At 41.5% G+C, this 18,307-nt stretch overlaps 1 protein-coding gene across 4 annotated transcripts; it reads right to left on the reverse strand.

Moving 5' to 3' along the window:
- Nucleotides 1-7,873: 7,873 nt before the first annotated feature.
- Nucleotides 7,874-16,923, reverse strand: LOC311104849 (dual specificity protein kinase CLK4-like). 4 transcript variants are annotated; one of them, XM_084146788.1, is made up of 12 exons: nucleotides 16,794-16,920; nucleotides 16,111-16,265; nucleotides 14,721-14,979; nucleotides 13,930-14,029; nucleotides 13,497-13,563; nucleotides 13,176-13,292; nucleotides 11,002-11,168; nucleotides 10,559-10,653; nucleotides 10,290-10,419; nucleotides 9,807-9,889; nucleotides 8,963-9,133; nucleotides 7,874-8,781 (listed from the first exon to the last, which is right to left on the reverse strand). In XM_084146788.1, the coding sequence occupies exons 2-12, from the start codon at nucleotides 16,263-16,265 to the stop codon at nucleotides 8,632-8,634; spliced, it is 1,494 nt and encodes a 497-aa protein (XP_084002914.1). In that variant the 5' UTR covers nucleotides 16,794-16,920; the 3' UTR covers nucleotides 7,874-8,631. The 4 variants fall into 4 exon arrangements, with proteins under 4 accessions (XP_084002914.1, XP_084002915.1, XP_084002917.1 ...); XM_084146789.1 differs by having other exon boundaries at nucleotides 16,855-16,907; XM_084146791.1 differs by lacking the exon at nucleotides 13,930-14,029 and having other exon boundaries at nucleotides 16,855-16,923.
- Between the last annotated feature and the right edge of the window lie 1,384 nt (nucleotides 16,924-18,307).

Here is an 18,307-nt window from a genome sequence, read left to right on the forward strand (position 1 = left end):
ACGAGTTTTAATGACTCTAACCTAAGTATATGTAAACTTCCGACTTCAACTGTAGGCTACGGCGAGTCGTCCGGAACAGCTGGTGCTCTCATGCATGCTTCAGTGTTGCTTGCCTCGAAGTGCACATAGAAGTCATTTAGCTCGTCTGGTAGGCTTGTGTCACTGGGCAGCTCGCGGCTGGGCTTCCCTTTGTAGTCCGTAAAAGTTTGCAAGCCCTGCCACATCCGACGAGCGTCGGAGACGGTGTAGTAGGATTAAATCTTAGTCCTGTATTTATGCTTTGCCTGTTTGGTGGTTCATCTGAGGGAATAGCAGGATTTCTTATAAGCGTCCGGGTTAGAGTCCCGCTCCTTGAAAGCGGCAGCTCTACTCTTTAGCTCAGTGCGGATGTTGCCTGTAATCCATGGCTTCTAGTTGGGGTATGTACGTACAGTCACTGTGGGGACAAAGTCATCGATGCACATATTGATGAAGCCGGTGACTGATGTGGTATACTCCTCAATGCCATCGGATGAGTCCTGGAACATTTTCCAGTCTGTGCTAGCAAAACAGTCCTGTAGCTTAGCATCTGCATCATCTGACCACTTCCGTATTGAGCAAGTCACTGGTACTTCCTGCCTTAGTTTTTGCTTGTAAGCAGGAATCAGGAGGACAGGATTATGGTCAGATTTGCCAAATGGAGGGCGAGGGAGAGCTTTGTACGCGTCTGTGTGTGGAGTAAAGGTGGTCTAGAGTTTTTTTTCCTCTTGTTGCACATGCACATGTAACATGCTGGTATAATTTAAAAGTCTATAGGCTACTTTGACACAAGGTAAGACATGCCTCATAATATGAAGTACAATGTCCAGGTTTCAAACAATTCAGTAACAGGCAAAATATAGCAATGCTAATGATAGGCCTAACCGTCTTCTGCTAGATGGAAAGGCCTTCCCAAAAACCTTCTCTGTTAAATGTTAACTAGCTACAAAGTAGTCTATGCCTAAATGGCAGCATGATATCATGATTATTTGCATCAGTAGAAGTGGCCATTTATTTTGCAAACTACATCAAGTTTGCTACAGAAACACTGCGAACTAAACAACAGTGCTAGGTGCCTGCACACTTTAATTAAAGGGCAACTACACTCAAATTAACATTTCTTAGATTTTTCCCAGACTTCAAAAGTGGTCTCCTGTGGTTTAAGCATTGTTATGAACATAGTACATACAATTTAGTTGTTTTTCTATAAAAAAAAGTGTCAATTTGAGAGTGAAAAGGCAGAAACACTTATAATTATTGGGCTGAACACGTGAATGGGCACAAATTCATGAATAAGGCAGACATCGTGGTAATGACTGGAGCGGAATCAGTGGAATGGTATAAAATAAATCAAACACATGGTTTCCAGTTTTTCCAGATTTTACTGAGTTTACTCAGTTTGTGCATAAATTCTTTGGTTGTGTAAACCCAGTTTCATCAGCTGTCCCGGTGGCTGGTCTCAGACAATCCCGTAGGTGAAGAAGCCGGATGTGGAGGTCCTGGGCTGGCGTGGTTACACGTGGTCTGCGATTGTGAGGACGGTTGGACGTACTGCCAAATTCTTTATAATGACATTGGAGTCGGCTTATGGGAAAAAAGGAACATTACATTATCTGGCAATAGCTCTGGTGGACATTCCTGCAGTCAGCATGCCAATTGCACTCGCCCTCAAAACTTGAGACATCTGTGGCATTGTGTTTTGACAAAACTGCACATTTTAGAGTGGCCTTTTATTGTCCCCAGCAGAAGGTGCACCTGTGTAATGTGGTCCTCTGTAGCTCAATTGGTAGAGCATGGCGCTTGTAACGCCAGGGTAGTGGGTTCGATCCCCGGGACCACCCATACGTAAAATGTATGCACACATGACTGTAAGTCGCTTTGGATAAAAGCGTCTGCTAAATTGCATATTATATTATTATTATTATAATGATCATGTTGTTTAATCAGCTTCTTGATATGCCACACCTGTCAGGTGGACGGATTATCTTGGCAAAGGAGAAATGTTCACTAACAGGGATGTGCACAACATTTGAGCACAATAAGCTTTTTGTGCATATGGAACATTTCTGGGATCTTTAATTTCTTGTGTGGTTTTTACACTCATTTTTTAATGCTAGTTGTTCCTGCCAAAATCAGCTCCTGGATCTAGACCAGTGGTTCCCAACCTAGGGGTCCTGAGTTTTTTTGGGAGGTTGCAGGGCCTTATTGATTTGAGGGGTAAAAAATAAATAAAAGAGGGCCATGAAACCAGATGTGAAAAAGGTGTCCTTGGGAGGGGAAAGGTTGTGAACCACTGAACTATACGTACTGCTGTGCACAGGGTTTTCTATATATATATATATATATATATATATATATATATATATATATATTTTTTTTTTTTTTATATATATTTCCCTTTATTACTTTCCAACCCCACCACCCCTTCCCTAATTGGAGTAAACTGGTGAACAACAATGCTTAGGCCTCTACTTCCATCTTATACATACTATATACAGTCGTGGTCAAAAGTTTTGAGAATGACAAAAATACTAATTTTCACAAAGTCTGCTGCCTCAGTTTTAATGATGGCAATTTGCATATACTCCAGAATGTCATGAAGAGTGATCAGATGAATTGCAATTAATTGCAAAGTCCCTCTTTGCTATGAAAATGAACTTAATCCCAAAAAACATTTCTACTGCATTTCAGCCCTGCCACAAAAGGACCAGCTGACATCAGGTCAGTGATTCTCTCGTTAACACAGGTGAGAGTGTTGACGAGGACAAATCTGGAGATCACTCTGTCATGCTGATTGAGTTAGAATAACAGACTGGAAGCTTTAAAAGGAGGGTGGTGCTTGAAATTATTGTTCTTCCTCTGTTAACCATGGTTACCTGAAAGGAAACACATGCCGTCATCATTGCTTTGCACAAAAAGGGCTTCACAGGCAAGGATATTGCTGCTAGTAAGATTGCACCTAAATCAACCATTTATCGGATCATCAAGAACTTAAAGGAGAGAGGTTCAATTGTTGTGAAGAAGGCGTCAGGGCGCCCAAGAAAGTCCAGCAAGCGCAAGGACTGTCTCCTAAAGTTGATTCAGCTGCGGGAGCGGGGCACCACCAGTGCAGAGCTTGCTCAGGAATGGCAGCAGGCAGGTGTGAGTGCATCTGCACGCACAGTGAGGCAAAGACTTTTGGAGGATGGCCTGATGTCAAGAAGGGCAGCAAAGAAGCCACTTCTCTCCAGGAAAAACATCAGGGACAGACTGATATTCTGCAAAAGGTACAGGGATTGGACTGCTGAGGACTGGGGTAAAGTCATTTTCTCTGATGAATCCCCTTTCCGATTTTTTGGGGCATCTGGAAAACACCTTGTCCGGAGAAGATAAGGTGAGCGCTACCATCAGTCCTGTGTCATGCCAACAGTAAAGCATCCTGAGACCATTCATGTGTGGGGTTGCTTCTCAGCCAAGGGAGTGGGTTTACTCACAATTTTGCATAAGAACACAGCCATGAATAAAGAATGGTACCAACACATCCTCCGAGAGCAACTTCTCCCAACCATCCAAGAACAGTTTGGTGAGGACCAATGCCTTTTCCAGCATGATGGAGCACCTTGCCATAAGGCAAAAGTGATAACTAAGTGGCTCGGGGAACAAAACATCAACATTTTGGGTCATGGCCAGGAAACTCCCCAGACCTTAATCCCATTGAGAACTTGTGGTCGATCCTCAAGAGGCGGGTGGACAAACAAAAACCCACAAATTCTGACAAACTCCAAGCATTGATTATGCAAGAATGGTCTGCCATCAGTCAGGATGTGGCCCAGAAGTTAATTGACAGCATGCCAGGGTGGATTGCAGAGGGATTGAAAAAAAAGGGTCAACACTGCAAATATTGACTCTTTGCATAAACTTAATGTAATTGTCAATAAAAGCCTTTGACACTTATGGAATGCTTGTAATTATACTTCAGTATACCATAGTAACATCTGACAAAAATATCTCATAACACTGAAGCAGCGAACTTTGTGAAGACCAATACTTGTGTCATTCTCAAAACTTTTGACCACGACTGTACATTTTATGGACACAGTCAATTTTACAATAATTATATTTTGTTTGTTTTTACTCCTGAACTTCCACTACCCTCAACCTCTCCGATCATTTTCATGATGTCCATCCGGTTTGCTTCTATATGCCATATCTTTCTAACTGTGCTCTTTCACAAAAGCTCTCAACCTATATACTTATTATGGACACAGTATGCTTTACATTAGTTATCTTCTTGTTATTAGTTGTTGTTAGTTGTTATTAGTCCCATCCTTCAACTTCATTCAACACCACCCATCTATCTCTTAACACCATCCATATTGGATTTCTATTTGCCATATATTTTTCAACTGTACTGTGATGTTTTACAAAAGTTCTGAACCTTTCTATTCTCATTGTTTCTACAGATTGTACATTTACGTCTTTTAGCAGATGCTCTTATCCAGAGCGACTTACAGTTAGTGAGTGCATACATTTTCATACTGGTCCCATGTGGGAAACTAACCCACAACCCTGCCGTTGCAAGCGCCATGCTCTACCAACTGAGCTACAGGGGACCAATAAGTTGTAAGTTGAAAATAAAATGTTTTGCTAAAAGTATTATTATATTATTGATCGATTGACTATGACTTTTCAGATCACCCAGTAGTGCTATCTGCAGGGTTAGCTCCAGGTAAATATTGCAATCCTTTAGCCATTCCTGGACCTGTGTCCAAAAACAAGCTACAAATGGACAGTACCAAAACAAATGATCTAATGATTCTGTCTCTTCGCAGCAAAATCTGCAGAGCTGGGAAAATTGTATCCCCCATATAAATAACATTCTATTGGTAGCAAGAATTGTATATAATAATTTAAATAGAAAAATTCTAAGTTTTGAATCTGGCGGTTTTGCGTATCAGTTCATGAACACTATGCCATGGAATCGGTACGTCAAAAATCTCTTCCCAACTATTTTGCACTCTATATGGGATGGCTGTCAATCCTTTGGTCCTTAAATGAAACTGGTATACTTTTTTATTTATCACCATTTTCTTTAACCAATTAATGTTCTTTAATGCAAGGCCGACAGACAAGTTCCTTACTTTTTCCCCCTTCCACTTTTCTCTTCCATTTTTGCGGTAATGCTGCAATTATTTGGTTGTAATTTTGGGTAGAGCAGACATTTCCATATGTTTTTGTTAGCTGCATGTGCGACATACAGTTGAAGTCGGAAGTTTACATACACCTTAGCCAAATACATTTAAACTCTGTTTTTCACAATTCCTGACATTTAAACCTATAAAAATGCCCTGTCTTAGGTCAGTTAGGATCACCACTGTATTTTAAGAATGTGAAATGTCAGAATAATAGTAGAGAGAATTTTTTATTTAAGCTTTTATTTATTTCATCACATTCCCAGTGGGTCAGAAGTTTACATACACTCAATTAGTATTTGGTAGCATTGCCTTTAAATTGTTTAACTTGGGTCAAACATTTTGGGTAGCCTTCCACAAGCTTCCCACAATAAGTTGGGTGAATTTTGGCCCATTCCTCCTGACAGAGCTGGTGTAACTGAGTCAGGTTTGTAGGCCTCCTTGCTTTCACACGCTTTTTCAGTTCTGCCCACACAAATGTTCCATAGGTTTGAGGTCAGGGCTTTGTGATGGCCACTCCAATACCTTGACTTTGTTGTCCTTAAGCAATTTTGCCACAATTTTGGAAGTATGCTTGGTGTCATTGTACATTTGGAAGACCCATTTGCGACCAAGCTTTAACTTCCTGACTGATGTCTTGAGATGTTGCTGCAATATATCCACATCATTTTCCTTCCTCATGATGTCATCTATTTTGTGAAGTGCACCAGTCCCTCCTGCAGCAAAGCACCCCCACAGCATGATGCTGCCACCCCCGTGTTTCACGATTGGGATGGTGTTCTTCGGCTTGCAAGCATCCCCCTTTTTCCTCCAAACATAACAATGGTCATTATGGCCAAACAGTTCTATTTTTGTTTCATCAGACCAGAGGACATTTCTCCAAAAAGTACAATCTTTGTCCCCATGTGCAATTGCAAACCGTAATCTGGCTTTTTTATGGCGGTTTTGGAGCAGTGGCTTCTTCCTTGCTGAGCGGCCTTTCAGGTTATGTCGATTTAGGACTCGTTTTACTGTGGATATAAATACCTTTGTACCTGTTTCCTCCAGCATCTTCACAAGGTCCTTTGCTGTTTTTCTGGGATTGATTTGCACTTTTCGCACCAAAGTACGTTAATCTCTAGGAGACAGACCGCGTCTCCTTCCTGAGCGGTATTACGGCTGCGTGGTTCCATGGGGTTTATACTTGTGTACTATTGTTTGTACAGATGAACGAGGTACCTTCAGGTGTTTGGAAATTGCTCCCAAGGATGAACCAGACTTGTGGAGGTCTACCATTTTTTTTCTGATGTCTTGGCTGATTTCTTTTGTTTTTCCCATGTTGTCAAGCAAAGAGGCACTGAGTTTGAAGGTAGGCCTTGAAATACATCCACAGGTACATCTCCAATTGACTCAAATGATGTCAATTAGCCTATCAGAAGCTTCTAAAGCCATGACATCATTTTCTGGAATTTTCCAAGCTGTTTAAAGGCACATTCAACTTAGTGTATGTAAACTTCTGACCCACTGGAATTGTGATACAGTGCATTATAAGTGAAATACTCTGTCTGTAAACAATTGTTGGAAAAATTACTTGTGTCATGCACAAAGTAGATGTCCTAACCGACTTGCCAAAACTATAGTTTGTTAACAAGAAATGTGTGGAGTGGTTGAAAAACAAGTTTAAATTACTCCAATCTAAGTGTATGTAAACTTCCGACTTCAACTGTAACTCCACCAGTCCTACCGATGATATCATTTACGAAGATTATACCTTTTTTAATCATTTTGTCAATGCAATATTTGTTGCATTATTTGTTCTGTCTTTTCTGGAGGATTAAATTGAAATTGCAATCAACTTTCTATAGCTTGTTTTAGAAATAGTGATATTTGGGAGATGATTTTCTTTTCAAATAACAAAGTGAGAGGTTGTAATCTGAATAAAGGGAAAAAGGCCATTCTTGAACATTGGGTGAGACAATTGTACAAATTTGCTAGAGAACAAGTTCGGATTTAAGTATAACTTTTGTATGACTGAAGCTTTTAGTGATAGGTCAAATGCTTTAATATTTAATAATTTCTGTCCTCCGAATTCATATTCATTATATAAATAGGCCCGTTTAATTTTGTCTGGCTTGCCATTCCAAATAAAATAAAATATTTTTTCCGCATATAATTTAAAAAACTTTTCGCTAGGCGTAGGCAAGACCATAAGCAAATAGGTAAACTGGGATAATACTAAAGAGTTAATCAGGGTGATTTTTCCACAAATTGACAGGTATTTACCTTTCCATGGTAGCAAGATCTTATCTATTTTTGCTAACTTTCTATTAAAATGTATTGGAATGAGATCATTTATTTCATTTGGGATATGTGTTCCGAGTATATCCACATCACCATCAGACAATTTTATTGGTAAACTACATGGTCATGTAACATTTTTATTTTTTTGTGATCCAATACGTAATGTAGCACATTTATCATAATTGGTTGTAATCCAGAGAGGCTAGAAAATGTATCTAGATCCTCTATGAGGCTGTGGAGGGATTTCAATTGTGGATTTCAAAGAAAACATGAATCATCAGCATACAATGACACCTTTGTTTTTAAGCCCTGAATTTCTAATCCCTTGATATCATTGTTGGATCTAACATCTCGATGGCCATAATAAATAGATATGCCGATAGTTCTCTATTTTTACAGATACATTCATACTTCAGATGTTTTTATTGAGAAATGTACACATACAGTGATATTCCAAAAGTTACAAATCCAGTCATACTGAAAAAAGGGACTACAACTCATAATAATTAGGGCTGTCAAACAATTCTAAAATGTAATCGAGTGAATTACAGGATTTGCTTTGATTAATTGCGATTAATCGCAAATTCTGAATTTGCTCAAATTAAGCTGTAATTTAAGATTTTTTATACAAAAACATTTCGAGAATATTGACATCTTGATTTTGTCTAACGGTTAGCACAATTAGGTAAATTGAAAAAAATACACTTTCTTTAACCTCAATGTCAACTTGTTTTTAGCTGAATAGATTATGTATTTGGGATGTTTTCAGTATATTTGGAAAGCTTTCAGATAATGCGATAAATCACGATTAAAAAACAAAGTTAACTGGAGTTAACTGATTAAAGTCTGACAGCCCAAAGAATAATGCACCAGCTTCATCAGTGAACCAGGTTGATACTACATGCTACAACTCATAATACATTAACACTAACTAGCATGACAGCAATGGACTACAAAGCCACATGGGCGGACTGATACAGCCAGAGGTAAACAATCTCTCCCGGAGAGTCAGAAAGTAAGGCCATGACGATCGTCAATCATCATAGTTGTCATCATAGTCAATCATCATAGTTGTCATGGTGATGGTCACGGCCACAACGGTTGTGATGATTGTCACGATGACAGGGCAGAGTCAGGTTGTGGTCAAGGCTGGGGTTAAAGGTCATTTCTTGGTGGCCTTGCGTAGGCAGGTGAAGAAGGGGTGTCTGAGAGCCTGGTCCAGGGAGAGGCGTTTAGCCGGGTCGTACTCCAGCATCTTCCGGATCAGGTCAAACAGCTGGTCGTGGTCCAAGCTCTGGACCATCATGTATTGCTGAGGAGAGAGAGGGGATGGAAGTGGTGGAGGAGAGAGAGCAGATGATCAGACAACAACACTGTGATTCAGATGTCTTTATCTCACTGCTAAATTATGTAAATGTATCTATAAGGTCAGTTCCATTACATGAATTGTGATACAAAATAGGTTGCCCCATATTGCTAAAGGCCCTCCTTACCTTGAGTGGTTTGCAGTGTTTCCTCACGTATCTCCCAGAGGAGCTGAGTGCATCCCAGTCCAGCTGGTACCGATGGACGTACCGCCGCTTCTTGGTTTTCTGCAGGAGGTGTACCGGTATTGGGCCCAGGACCCTCTCCATCATAGCCAGGTGTTCTTTACTGTCATGGGTCTGGAGGAGAGAACACAAGAGTGACATGGAGATGAGTCTAAAGTTACACCCAGGACACACTGATCAAGGGTGTTTTTTTCTGGATCAAAATGGGGCTTTGGTGGTGGGCGGCGTTGCAGTGGCTCCGGCATAAAAATATTTTACCCTCTTGGCAGCGGTAGCAAAATGTTGCTGTTCTAAATCTAATTTCCTGTAATTCTACACATTTTGCCATGGCTTATGCTGTGTTCTTATGCTATCTGAGTGACTTAAACATAACAAAATCAATGGGGGCCCCATGCCATGACAAAAAGAGTCCTGAAGGTATCATTTTTGGAATTTTTGATTCTCCCTGACTGTCTAGCTTATATTTTGGTGATTATTAGTTCTCAAAGATGATCTTATTTAAAAAATATATAGGTCTACATACTCTATATCTGGTTTTAGTCGTTTCAAGTTTACACTGAAAATGTCTTTCCATACCAAAAATTATTTTAAAATATTAAAATGTTTTACTGTGCGGACTTAGGCGACCCAAAATAACACTTCGGAGGCCCGGGCAAACTTTTATATGCAGAAAAAAACCCTGTGATCTACCCATGCATACAAAGAAGCCTGAACAGCTTGAGATGAATGCATGATTTAGGAGGCATTATTAGTATGATGATATTGTCGATAGCAGACAGTCCCCCACCTGGAAGAGAGTTGATCCCAGGTAGTATTCTATGAGGATACAACCCAGACTCCACACATCACAGGCATGGTCCCAGCCCAGATCTACAGAGAGAGAAGCATTACATCAGCAGAGAAACAAGGATGCATCCCAAATGGCACCATATGCCACCTGGATGCAGCCCACGTCCGTATAACGTCGCTATCTGATGAAAACCCTGTAACTCCGTTTTTCCTAATTTTCATTTTTGTACATTTATTGAAATCAGTAACTCCCCTTAATGTACTCTGAACATTTCAGCACTCTAGGACCAAGAACATGTATCACAAATAGCTTCTGAAGTTTTATAATTGTATGTTTGTTAATGGGAAAATATGGTACTTTTTTCAATTTCCTGAAAGTTTGTTTGAGATAAGGTTTTCATCAGACAATGGCAATAAGCAGCTTTATCACATAATATCAGTAATATCATGAATTAGCATTGAGGCAGAGTGTGTGTCTTACCCAGAATGACCTCTGGAGCTCGGTAGTGGCGTGTGGACACCACGGAGGTGTGGTGGTTGTGTTCATATGTGGCGTTGCCAAAATCAACCACCTTCACGTCCGGGTTCTTCAACGTCCTCTCGTCGCGCTTCTGTAGGGCAGAGATGAGTCATGACAAATATTCATTTGAAAGAGTCAGACAGTACAAATAAGGCTTACACACAACCAAATCACAGATCGTCTGTCAGCACAGATAAATGTGGGAGAGTGGGTAGGTAACAGACTCGTACCATTTTGGCGTTGTACTCGATGTCGTACTCTGAGTCCACAAACAGAATGTTCTCGGGCTTCAGGTCAGTGTGTGTCAGCTTGTTCTTATGCAGGACTGAAACAAACAGCAACCAGGGAGAACACAGTCAACACAGGCAGGAGAGTAGACAACCCTTCATTCTATTAGGTCATTTGTACAATTGAATACACTGTGAAGTCACCACTATAACCCAACAACTTTTCATTTACAGTGTCTGCCTCCCAAATGGTGACGTATTCCCCTCAAAATTAAATACTTTGTATTATATTGAGAACAGGGTGCCATTTGGGACACAAACAATAACCTTTTAGTTGAGATGTAGTATTGCTCTTATCCAGTGTGGGTGGTGGTTACTACCACAGAGATCCTATTAAATAACTATTCTAATATGTTCTAATGTGTAATTCTATGGTAACTACTCACATCGTACGGCTCGGATGATCTGGTAGGCCATGATTCTGATGTGTTCTACAGGGAACGGCTGGAAGTTGTTCTCCTTCAGGTAGTCATAGGTACTGAGCCCCAGCAGCTCAAACGATATACACACGTGACCATGGTGGTCGAACCAGTCCAGCATCCTCACACATCCACTGATATGGAGGAGGAGAGGTGGAGAGGGGGAAGAGAGAGAGGGAGGAAAGAAAGAAAGGGAGGGGAGAGAGGGGGAGGGAGACAAAGGAGGGATTTACATTTCAGTCATTTAACAGACACTTATTCAGAGCTAATTACAGTTAGTGCATTCATCTTTAGGTACAGTTGAAGGCGGAAGTTTACATACACCTTAGCCAAATACATTTAAACTCAGTTTCTCACAATTCTGACATTTAATCCTAGTAAAAATTCCCTGTCTTAGGTCAGTTAGGATGACCACTTTATTTTAAAAATGTGACATTTCAGAATAATAGTAGAGAATGATTTCTTTCAGCTTTTATTTCTTTCATCACATTCCCAGTGGGTCAGAAGTTTACATACACTCAATTAGTATTTGGTAGCATTGCCTTTAAATTGTTTTAACTTGGGTCAAACGTTTCGGGTAGCCTTCCACAAGCTTCCCACAATAAGTTGGGTGAATTTTGGCCCATTCCCCCTGACAGAGCTGGTGTAACTGAGTCAGGTTTGTAGGCCTCCTTGCTCGCACACGCTTTTTCAGTTCTGCTCACACATTTTCTATAGGATTGAGGTCAGGGCTTTGTGATGGCCACTCCAATACCTTGAATTTGTTGTCCTTAAGCAATTTTGCCACAATTTTGGAAGTATGCTTGGGGTCATTGTCCATTTGGAAGACCCATTTGCGACCAAGCTATAACTTCTTGACTGATGTCTTGAGATGTTGCTTGAATATATCCACATAATGTTCCTTCCTCATGATGCCATCTATTTTGTGAAGTGCACCAGTCCCTCCTGCAGCAAAGCACCCCCACAGCATGATGCTGCCACCCCCGTGATTCACGGTTGGGATGGTGTTCTTCGGCTTGCAAGCATCCCCCTTTTTCCTCCAAACATAACGATGGTCATTATGGCCAAACAGTTAGTTCTATTTTTGTTTCATCAGACCAGAGGACATTTCTCCAAAAAGTACAATCTTTGTCTCCATGTGCAGTTGCAAACCGTAGTCTGTCTTTTTTATGGCGGTTTTGGAGCAGTGGCTTCTTCCTTGCTGAGCGGCCTTTCAGGTTATGTCGATATAGTACTCGTTTCACTGTGGATATAGATACTTTTGTACCTGTTTCCTCCAGCATCTTCACAAGGTCCTTTGCTGTTGTTCTGGGATTGATTTGTACTTATCGCACCAAAGTACGTTCATCTCTAGGAGACAGAACGTGTCTCCTTCCTGAGCGGTATGACGGCTACGTGGTCCCATTGTGTTTATACTTGCGTACTATTGTTTCTACTGATGAACGTGGTACCTTCAGGCGTTTGGAAATTGCTCCCAAGGATGAACCAGACTTGTGGAGGTCACCATTTTTTTGGCTGATTTCTTTGGATTTTCCCATGATGTCAAGCAAAGAGGTACTGAGTTTGAAGGTAGGCCTTGAAATACATCCACAGGTACACCTCCAATTGACTCAAATGATGTCAATTAGCCTATCAGAAGCTTCTAAAGTCATAACATAATTTTCAGGAATTTTCCAAGCTGTTTAAAGGCACAGTCAACTTAGTGTATGTAAACTTCTGACCCACTGGAATTGTGATACAGTGAATTATAAGTGAAATCATCTGCCTGTAAACAATTGTTGGAAAAATTGCTTGTGTCATGCACAAAGTAGATGTCCTAACCAACTTGCCAAAACTATAGTTTGTTAACAAGAAATGTGTGGAGTGGTTGAAAAACGAGTTTTAATGACTCCAACCTAAGTGTATGTAAATTTCAGACTTCAACTGTAGCTAGGCAAGACAACCAATGGTGTCTGATATTGATGATATACACTGATATTTAATCATTAAGGTGAGATATTTAAGTTATAGTCCATAATTAAAGTGTAAGCCCGGCAGATAGCTAACTACTGCATGTGAGACTGCTCCTCATCCTCGTAATGGAAAGCCTAGGTGATTTCTGCTAATGTATGGGGCTCCTTCTAATAACATGTGTGACTTACTATCTCCGGTCACAGTCCAGAGAGTTCATCTGCTCCAGCACCTCCACCTCAGCCATGGCCGCCTCGCGGTAGCGGTCAATGTTTTTAATGATCTTCAGTGCCACGCGAGCACCAATTCTGGAATCACAGACAAGACACACATATCCAACTGTTAGAGAGGGAGAGGCTTTCAGATGAGAATGATAGAGAGAAACAGAGAGATTGACTTTGAGAGCACACTGTAGGTGCTAAAAAGTTAACAAACAAAAAAGGGGGGGGGGGGGGGAGGGGGGGAGTAGCATAGTCACCGTGACATCCAGACGTTTCCATTGAGCGACTTACTTCGAGTGATCGATGCATTCCACAACTTTCCCAAAGGCTCCTTCTCCTAGAGTGGACACAATCTCATCTACAGGGAATAAAGAGCACTAGTTAGAACCAGAGGAGTGATGACTGGCATCCACTACCATCCCAGATGATATGCCACAAAATGGCTGCCTAGCTGCTTTGTTTGATATGGATTTAGCATTATACTGTCTGCAACTAGAACAGGACAGGGCTCCAAGCCAACCGAACACAATACACACATCACACTAATAATGATATGTAGCGAGGTGTAATACTAATCCACATTTAACAATACAATGATAAACCCTACCCGCCCAAATACAAGTGTATACAGTATAATATTATTTTGCAACAGTACACCATATCAAAAAACAACAACAAAACAGATAGCTAGTTGACAGAGAGAAAAAAGGGATATATTCTATACATCTGGCTCTCAGCATGTCTCCCCTGTGATAGATCAGGTGACCCTCGTCATCATCCTCAACACTCCTGGATCTTTTCCTGCTCCTGCGATGATGGCTCCTCTGTTGTCCCATCACCACCATCACCACCATCATCAACCACCATCATGGACCCAGAGAGAACACCATCATCAGGCCAGGCCACCACAACGGGACGGAACGTGCCATTCATTCATTCAGCGGGCAGAGGGGGGGATCGGACGTGGGGGTGAGATTTCGGATGGATCGGCCCATTCAGAGTGGGTGGGTTGCGAACCAGGCAGCGCCAGCGGACCACAGCGGGAGCAGCACATTCAAATTCAGCCCCACCAGAGAAAGGCAATGGGGGCGTCACCACATAGTGGGTGTTACAGAAGAGAAACATGGCAACAACAAGGTTCATGTGAGAGACTTTCTCAAAGTAAGCGGTACAAAACATTATCAACCATCAGTCTAGTAGAATAGGCTAATATGAATTTGTGTCTTTCAAGTTACAGTTCTAGGTCATCTTCTGACTGCTAATGATACATATAAAGCTTCCCTTGACTATTCTTATTGAAGCCTCGTTAAGGTGTTTGCGCCTAGTCTGCTACAGTTATGCCTAGATCGTATTCAGTGAATTTTGGTACTAACATTGGATCCATAATTCTAACTCATCTGTTTTTCACTGTGGTACATATTGAGAAAGATAGACATAAAGAAAAGCTAACACCACTAATAACCATCTAGGGGGTTGGTTGGAAAGGACAGAAGAGCGTGTAGGACGTTCTCATACCGAGTAAGAGGAGCGTTGATGAGAAGGGCTGCGTCTCCGCCCTCGGCGGCTACTGCGGACACTCTTGCCGCTCCGCCCGGATGACTTGCTGTAGTGGTGCCACTCCTTGTCCTTCTCCCTCTCGCGGTCTCTGTCTCTATCCCTGGAGGCGGCAGCCCTGCTGTCCTCGTCGTAGCCCATCTCCAGGCTGGCTTCTCTGCCCCTCCTGTCCTTAGACTCTATCCTCTGCTGGTTCAGGCTGTGGGTCTCCAGGTAGTGCCTGGAAGGGAGAAACAACACCACAGTTAAATGACTGACTCCTTCTCCTGCCTACATAGCCACTGCTTGGTTCTAATGGCCGGGACCTATGCCTTCACCGACACCCTATCCCAAGGGGCTTAATATATAACATTTTAAATTAGTAACAAGCTTATTTACGACTACAGAGTGCAACATCGTCACTCCAGGGTTCTTGATGTGACAGCATAGTGTATATTCCTAGTTTTGGGGGTAAACTGATGCAACAAACTGGACAGACAATATGTCTCAAGAGCTGTTAGAACAGATCATGTAGCAACATTTCACATGAATAGATCATAAATATGAGCAGCCAGCTTGCTCAAGCACCCCCCCCCCCCTTCCCCCCTCCTCTCTGTCTCCTGCAGCATCCCCCTCTACCCTCTACCTCCCTCACACCAACGCACGCAAATCTAAAGCACAGGTGTCCGCTACGACAGTTGATTTGGCTCAGTGAGGAATCCGTGAAGCCCTTTCAGCAGAGAAATGTGATCGGAGTCTGGACCTCCAGAGCCCCACAGTCAGAGAGAGCCATGATGGTATCAGGTCTCTTCCAGGAAAAGGTCTGCGTTGCTGGGGGACTTATTATTAGAGCTTCCCGCCCTGTCCTGGAAAATTCCACCATAAACCTCAATCTCTCACAAAGCACAAGCTCAAACAGAGACGGACACAGGAACCAGACACGGTTTTACCTTCCAGCAATAAAACATACAGTGATATATTGTCCATTGACAGTGACTACCCATAATAAAGAGTTCAAACTTCGAAAATGAATTGTGACCACGTCTGTCAAGGGCAGGGAAAGAGGCAGATTATCCTGAAATAAACTTTGGCCTAAAATATACTGTGAGCTTGGATTTCACTCGTTATTTATAAGATGATAGGTTGTCCTCACCACATTAATATATTGCTGTGAAAACATTTGGCATGTGTATAGCTGCGGGACCCTACCAAACGAATTGAAGCAAGACAAATTACCAGACATTGGATGTAAAAAGGGAGAGATCTAGGGGTTGCTTGTGGATGGGTGGGGCCTCTAATAGTTATGTTGGCCACTACATTCAAACGGATGACAGACAGGGGGAAGTGGGTGAAATGGGGTCAGAATATTTACCCTTCATATGTTTTGAGGTGGTGTTGACGTCTTCGAGATTTATTCTCCCTCACACTGCTATTCGAATCATCTCGCTTCTGGCGCTTTCGGCTCTCCACCCAGGTGAACTCACTGAGCCAAACGCCAGGGGAACGCATTCGCTTTGCCTGTCGCATCTGCCACACAACAGTGATAAATGTTCACATTAATAGCTAAAACTAGCTAACGTTACATGGCTATCTGCAGTGCCCACAAACTGTACAAATAATTCCAATCTGCATATAGCTAGCTAGTTAATCTTCTAGATGACATTAAGTGAATTCAACCATACACCAGTAACTAAACATGGTCAATTGATCCTCTACAGACACCGACTGGTGTCTTTGTTCTATGCTAGCTACCTTAACGTACCTAACGTTAGCTTGCTAGCTAAATTAATAACAACCATCCAAGTGAAACCTATCTAGCTGCTAGACTAACTTCTTCAGATAACGTCAGCAACATGTATCTGATAAATGCTAGCGTCAACAACAACAATTTTCAGGAAAAAAAGAGACATAACTAGCTATCTGTACATTGGCTAGCCAGCTGACTAACGCTAGCTTTCTGGTTCGTCGACGAAACGTGAAGGCTAGCTAGATAATGTTGAACAGATAATATATCGTTTATATTCTAGTATTACAGATTAAATCAGCTGTCCTCACTTTATCTATCGATTGATGTACCCCAAAAAACGAACAGGTAAAAACGATGTTTTATCTGTACTTTTGTAGTGTACGAACAAAGCTGCCTTCCAAAATGGCGAACTCTGCTGCTGCTGTAACTTGTCATGACAGATAGAACAATGAGACGGATATTTAACCGGATGTATAAATATGAAGCATCCGGTTGGCGTTTCCTCTCACTACCAAATATGGAAGTGAGAGGAAGCCCAGTGTCCGGCAGTGGGAGAAGATGGAGCTAGATGGATTATTGCCGACATTCTGCAAATTTTCTCATCAATGAAACAGTTGATCTCCATTTATGTTTGCTGTTTCCAAAACAAATGTAATCAATAAATACCTTGTTTACTGTAAAATGTTCTCTGTGATTTTGTTTAGGGGGAGGGGAAGCAATATAAAAAACAAATCATTATGCAAAGCTAATTTCCCGCTTGATTATGAAATTGTTGAGCTGGAATCTCATGTGTTTGTTGTCAAAGGTACTGATAACTACTGCAATTATTATGAAGATACAAAGATGAGGCTATGTGCAGCAATCGGCTATAACACTATCCAGAGGAAGGGAGGAAAATCATTTTTCCAGTTTCCAACAGATGTTGAAAGGTATGTAATAAATAATGAGAAGATGCATTTGGAGTAATTATTGCATGGTGAGGCACATGTCGTTGGCTTTGTAATCAGTAGTGTCCATGACTACCCATCGAATCAATCACCAAAGCAATGATCACTGATAGATAAAACATGCTAGCTACCAGTAATGAAACAAACCTATAGCTGGGTTTAACACAACTAGCATGAGGCAGCATGGCTAGCTAACGTTAGTTTACCAATATACACTCGGGACTCTTGGCCTCACATCCTATTCTAACCACCTTTCGCTGGCTTTGTATTCATGTTACCTGATAAAATTGCTGTAGAATATGATCTTGTTGCCATCTGATGCACATTCAAATGTCATAAAAAAATCAACACTGCAGAGCTCTCCCTGTCCTCTGCTGTGCCCTGATTGTATTACTGCTGATGCTATCTGGAAATGTGCATGTACACCCTGGCCCATCTACTGTTGCTAGCCCCAATTCTGACGTGTGCTAGGATATCTGTTTCATTGATTTCTGCTCTCGTAAAAGCCTGGGTTTTCTGCACATTAACACTAGAAGCTTATTACCTAAAATGGATCAATTGAAAGTGTGGGTTCACAGCTCCAATCCAGATGTGTTGGTCATTACTGAGATGTGGTTAATAAAGAGTGTTTTTGTCACGAGAATGTTGTTATCTCAATGGTTGAAGTCAACTACTTAAATCTCAGAATAATTCCCAAAAGGTTGTAAATGTTTTAGTTTAAATAAATTAAACAAAGACTCAATCCTGCAATGGTCAGCCCCTGGTTCGACCGTGATCTGGCAGAGTTACTCCACCTCAAGAATTCAATTTGGCGAAAGTCTCGGCACACGCATACTCAGGCTGACTGGCTCTCGTTCAGGCAAATGAGAAATAGG

Source organism: Coregonus lavaretus (assembly GCF_964263955.1).
Source record: "Coregonus lavaretus genome assembly, chromosome: 29".
NCBI classification, from domain to species: Eukaryota; Metazoa; Chordata; class Actinopteri; order Salmoniformes; family Salmonidae; genus Coregonus; species Coregonus lavaretus.

What these genes read in the sequence shown, in the direction of transcription:
- LOC311104849 (XM_084146788.1), bottom strand. Translation starts at nt 16,265, where the DNA reads ATGCGACAGGCAAAGCGAATGCGTTCCCCTGGCGTTTGGCTCAGTGAG. An exon ending in AGCTCCAGAGGTCATTCTGG is followed by an intron (nt 9,890 to 10,289) that starts GTAAGACACACA and finishes CTCTCTCTGTAG; the next exon opens with ATCTGGGCTGGGACCATGCC. An exon ending in TGGGATCAACTCTCTTCCAG is followed by an intron (nt 9,134 to 9,806) that starts GTGGGGGACTGT and finishes TCTCTCCTCCAG; the next exon opens with ACCCATGACAGTAAAGAACA.